General features: G+C 44.0%; 1 protein-coding gene across 1 annotated transcript in view; it reads right to left on the bottom strand.

The window, feature by feature from the left end:
- Positions 1–5,101: 5,101 nt before the first annotated feature.
- The window catches only part of HEPHL1 (hephaestin like 1), a 33,488-nt gene continuing 32,703 nt past the window's right edge, over positions 5,102–5,886 (bottom strand). The window contains exon 20 of the mRNA XM_040055221.1: positions 5,102–5,813. Within this exon, the coding sequence (XP_039911155.1) occupies positions 5,611–5,813 (203 nt within the window). The 3' untranslated portion in view covers positions 5,102–5,610. The remainder of the gene's footprint in view (positions 5,814–5,886) is intronic.

The following is a 5,886-nucleotide window of genomic DNA, read 5'->3' as shown; positions in this document are numbered from 1 at the left end:
CGGCTCGGCACGGCTGCGCTGGCCTGCGCCGCGCCGGGTGAGGCTGGGCCGGGCCCCGCTCGGGAACGCCCCCGCGGCCCGGCCCGGCCCGGCCCCGCCCGGCGAGGGGCGGGGGGCGCGGAGCGGCGAGCTGCGGCCCTGAAGGGGGGCTGTGGGCGCTGCCGGGCGGCCAGGGGCTCACGGCCCGCGGAACCGCTTGGCCTAGAAGGAACTTTAAAGATCACCTAGTTCCGGCCCCCGTGCTGTGGGCAGGAACAACTTCCACGGGACCAGATTCAGCCTGGCCTTAAACGCCACCGGGGATGGGGCATCTGCTGCTTCTCTGGGCGACCTGTGCCACCATCCTCACAATAAAGACTTTCTTCATAAAATCTATTCTAAGCCTACCCTCCTCCTGCAGTGTAAAGCCATTCCCCTTTCTCCTATCACTGCATGTCTTTGTAAAGTGTCGTTCTCCCTCTTTTTATAACCCCCTTAGATACCGAAGAGCTGCAGAGAGGTCTGTCTAGAGCCTTGTCTTCTCTGTGCTGAGTAATCCCAATTCTCTCAGTCTGTCTTCTAGGAGAGTTGCTCCAGCCCCTGCACAGAGCACCATTGTGGCCTCCTCTGGATGTGCTGTAGAGTGTCCATGTCTTTCTTGTGTTGGGGGCCCTAGAGCTGGACAGAGCACTCCAGGTGGGCTGTCAAAGTAGAGGGGAAGAATCATTTCTCTTGGACTGCTGGCCACACTCTTTCTCATGCAGCCCATGATGAATTTAGCTTTTTGCACTCTGACCAGAGTTTGTTCATGTCCAGCTTTTCATCCACAAGAGCCCCTAATGAGGTGGGCTCTCAGTGGGTTCTCCCAGTCTGTACTCATGTCTGTGATTGCCTCAGCCCAGGTACAGTGTTTGAATGGAGACTTCTTGTGTCAAGTTTGTGCTCAGCAGCTCAGGTCGGCTCACCAGGCACTGCCAAGAACAATCTGACTCTGTCCATGCTACTCCTCCAGCAGCTGTTTGACACACACTAGGAGAGGCCCTGAGGCACTTCCTCCAGGTTGATGAGTCCCAGCACTCATCTCCCCAGCACAGTTTGACAGATGTTCCAAGCCCCTAACCTGCCTAGTATCGCGTACTGTGGCATTTTCCCCGCCCAAAATGTTTGATCACTGCTTTTCAGGTCAGTTTTTTTGGGGAGTCACTGGTGAAGTCCCTTCACTTTCAATAACCCTTAATTTATTTGCCCCTCTGTACTTTTCCTGGAGGTTTCTGGATCTCTGTGAGCTTGGATTATCCTCAGCCCAGGAGTCACAGAAGAAGTCCCACATCTGCCCCATGAAGATCCTATTGCATATAAAGTGACTAAGATTCTGCAGAGTATATCTAATTAACTTTTTTCTTTTTTAAGTGGAAAAAAATCTGTGATTGATATGTCAACATGAAGTGACTCGTGTAAAATATGGCCTCCCTTTCCTGTGGTTTTTAGAGAACATGGTTGCATAAGTAGTCATTATTCACAGTATTTAAAAAAAAAAAAATCTTTATCTACAAACCTACTGTCGGAAATCACTCTTTGTTCATACTAGTTGAACACTGAAAAATGAAGCATAGTGATCTAAACTGAATTTACAAGACTGATAACCATGTGGTTTGGGGGGAGAGTAGCTACTGCACAAGCTGTACTCTGTCAAGGGAATTTAATTATAGATGGTTATACTTGACCATAATTCATTAATGTGTGCTCCTTGCAAAGGGAGAATAATTCTCACATTGACAATTTTATATGTTTTTAGCAGGATACTGTCAGAGGAAGGGGTTTTCATTGAATTTCATAATACACAGTTGCCCGGGGGAAGAATATCAATGAAGTGGCTAGCAGGGTGGGAGGTTTTGTTTTATTTTTGTGCTGCTGGAGTCTATATGTAAGGAGATGAGGGAAAGAAATCTTCTTCTTTATGAATTTGAATATCTAAAATAAGAATATTTTCTGTTACTGTGCAATAGTTAGGACATAATTTTTTATAAAATATCCTTGTGGTATCTTGGTCTTTCAGACCATAACGACAAATATTCATTTTAGCTTTCACCTTTTTTGAGAACTAGTAATGATCAAAGTTTAGATTAATCTTCATTCAAGAATTGGGTCCTTGAAAATCACACCACCTCCTGTGCTGTGCTTTCACGTAACACTCCCCCGGCTCATTGCTTTCTACAAAAAGGACAAACTATTCCCTTCTCCACTCAAATTCCCCTTTATAAAACTGTTATCTTGTCTGCTTTCAATTGTCTTTCCTATGTTTTCCAAGTCATTAGCCAAGAAAATCATTCCTCATATGGAATATTTTTCTACAATACTGATTCCCTTTCTTGTTCTTTTTGTGACTGTCTTGTGCTGCTTTGCTGGATGAGGCCAGGGGATTTGACTCATGCTGTATACAAGGTGCAGGTGCCCCAGACATTTATGTAATAGGACTAAGTGGTTTTCAACACTTAGTAAAATAGTGAAGAGCAAGGACAAGCATGGACTACGAGTCATGTAGCAGCCCATGAGTGACTTTCAACATGAAATCTTGTTGGAGTCCAGGGCATTCCTTTGGCTGCCCTGGAGGGTCAGAGACCTGGACAGAAGGGTCTGGAACCCTGGCCCAGAGCCCAGAGGGACATTGGCTTTGATCCCAGTCCATGGGAAAGGCTTCCTGCACTGCGGGAAGGATTGCAAGCCACAGGAGTGTGAAAGATAGTAGTTTAGCTTATCACAGGGTAAGAAAATAGTAGGTTTGGGTTTTTAGTATTGAAGTGAATGGGGGCAAGATGGAGGATTTGGGGCGTTGTCTCCTGCTTCTTCTTTCTTCTTCCCTCACTCCATTTTCTGCAGTGACAGTGGCACAAAGTAGTTTAAAGAGATTGGGTCAGAGTAGGGATGACCTGTTTAGTATAAGTGATAGGTATTGACAAATAATGATAAATAAAGAATACGTAGCAATTAGTATAAAAGATAGTGACAGCCCCACGCAGGAGGAGTCGAGGAGTCACCAGATGCCCGAGCAGCTGCACAGACCTTTGTTGGGCACTGAGAAATTTGTAAGATAAGAAACAATAAATGAAGCATGCAACCTTGAAAAATCAGAACCTGAAGACTCCGTTTCTTTCTTGCGTTTGGCTCAGAGTTTTGCAGAGGGCAAAAAAACTCTAAAACCACCTGAATCTCAGAGAGAAAACCCGAGAAAATCTGACCACTTTTCACTGTCTTTTAACCAGTTATTTAACCTCCATGGACTCCTCATCTCATGGTGATTTAATTTCCTTAAAAAACTTTAACTGAAGACCTTCCCAAAGACCTTATGGAAATGTAAGCAGTTTATATTCATCCATGTTTCTTACCTATGCACTGAGTTCTTCAAAAACCTTCCTAAGACACAATTTTCTTATGGGAAAAAAAAAAAAAAAAGTATAAATTCTTCTATGTTCTCTTCTATTCCTTTGGACACTTTCCTGGTTTTGTTTTCAGAAGTTTCAGCCAGCTCCTGTTGTGTGGCTGACAGAGCTGTTTCAGCCTCTGGAAAGTTTTTGAAGGTTGACCTTGTATTTGTCACCTTTCAAGCTTGTGGATTTAGGACAGTTCCCAACTGCTACCCCAGCTTACAATCCAGATTTTTCATACTTTGATGGCCTGTAGCACTCAGTGGAGAACATCCCTGCCTTGGTGACTTGATCTTCTGTTCATTTTGTTGTTTAACTCTGTTCTTGCCGGTGCTTTAGCCCAACACAGATGCTGTCCTTCAACACAGGTGTCAGGGCACAGAGGGCACAGGGCTGCCTGCACCAGGCAGGCAGTGGTAAACTCGTTTCTTGACACTTTTTGTGACGTTTCATGATCCCTGTGGCAGGCTGTGTCACCTGGTCCGGCAGCAGTAATGTCCTGGGCCCTTTTGGAGCCTTTGTTCTGCTTTCACAGCCACTGCCCAGCTGAGGAGCAGGACAGAGGAAATGAACTGTGCCAGGAGGCTCATACAAATAGCTGGATTTTTTTATTATCAGTGTAATCACTTTGGCAAACTAGTTTCTACAGTCAAAAGATACTTATGACTCTTTCTAAAACATCAGGCCACTGGCTACCCTAGAAGTGAAGTACCAAATAATTTCCTTTCTTAACAGTGCATTTTAAGTGAAAAGCTTTAATTTCATATGTACACAGAGAACAAAAGTTCTGCACAGACAGTATTTTTGCACAGAACAAGAGACCCCATTTTAATGTTTAGAGGACAGGAAGATAAAAGGGTTTAGAGTATCTGTTTTTGCCAGCTCAAACGGGAGATTTGAGAAGGAAACTTTGCTTGTTGATATGAAGAAAATTCTATAAGGGCTCGGTCCTGCATTTCTGCTTCATGTGTGTGCTTTCAAATGACTGAGGAAAACAAAGAAATTACTGAGAGACATCCAAGAACCTTCAACATATTGTTTGACTGGACATCAATGCAGGACACACTTAAGCTACAGTAAGGGTGTTCCACAGTAAAATTTCCTACCTTTGAACATACTTTAGAGTACAGAAGTGGAAAAAATAGAATTAAAAAAAAACAAACCAGCAACTTGAATTTACATTCAAAATCAAATCTGTGTAAACAGTTTTACAAAGGTCTTTGTTCAGAGGGAATTCCTCTGCAAGAGCTCTTTTACAAAGGGAATTCCTCTGGAAGAGTTATAGCAGGCATGAGCAGGCAAGAATGAACACAACCTAACAAAAAATGAGCTATAAACATTCAAGTATCACTAAACATGTCCTAATTCTGTCTGTCTGCCTTGCAGAGCACAGGGATCATCCTGCTGATGGCTTCATTACAGGTAGGGAGAGAGGTGTTGCTCAGTGCAAAGAAGAGGTACAGAATCAGGACCATAACAAGCAGCATTAAGTCAATTAATCTCTTGGAGGTTATTCAGGGCTAGATTTTTAGAGATAAATAAAAGCTATTAGAAACTAACAGCCCAGGCACTGCTGAACCCATTAGGTGCTAAAATTTATTTGCAGGTCTTCATAAATTTGACCCCGGAGCACAGTTTCCTCATTTAACATGGGGAAAAAAAAAAAAAAAAAGGGGGACAATCACTTGAATGGTGGTGGATTCATTGAGCCAGACTTTGGGAAACTGCAGGGACTGCAGGAGATTAGCACCTGCTCCTTCAGAAGCCAACAACTTAAGTCTGTCCCTGGTGGCGTTGATTCCCTAGTGTGAACCCCGTGTTTCTGCACAGAGCACATGGATGCCATTCTGCCTCATCCTTACTCCTGTGAAAACCCTGTGGATGCCAAGAGGTGTGCTGCTCTGCTCAGCTGCCAGATTGGATCTTGGACAAAACTCATCTGAACTCCAGAGGAGTGGAAATGGTGATGGGTGGTACATGGCTCTCGGAGCTGAGCCCTACAGCTCGTGTTCACTCTTGTGAGCACTGGCCGTGGGGTAGGACTGTCAGCATGTGCCCTGCTCCAGTTTTACTCGCAGCATGTTGCCTGGCAGTATTAGGTAAATGGTTGGACTCAATGATCTTAGAGGTGTTTTCCATCCTTAATTGTTTTATGGTTCTATGTTGTGAAATCCAGTGAGTCCCTATGAACAATATTGAAAGTGGGGATTTACAGGGAATCTGCCAGAAATGCACTTTTATCATGCAGAGCTGTGTAATGGATTCTATTTCCTTGGTGGGTGATGAAGCAGAAGAAGATTAATGCTGTTGACAGCAGAACAAGTCCAATGCAAAAAAAAGCTGCGAGTATCAGGCTGGCTTCTCCAGGACTCAAAGTTTTGCCGAAAAAATTGCCCAGTTTGTTGTCATAATCTGTTAAAAGAGAGTCTTTAATAAGAAATCTGCGCATGAATCTGAAGAGTTTTAAATGGCATTTTAAAAAAAA

Source organism: Hirundo rustica, chromosome 2 (assembly GCF_015227805.2).
Source record: "Hirundo rustica isolate bHirRus1 chromosome 2, bHirRus1.pri.v3, whole genome shotgun sequence".
Lineage (NCBI taxonomy): Eukaryota > Metazoa > Chordata > Aves > Passeriformes > Hirundinidae > Hirundo > Hirundo rustica.
The sequence above is the reverse complement of the archived record's forward strand: the minus strand, read 5'-3'. Positions and strand labels throughout refer to the sequence as shown.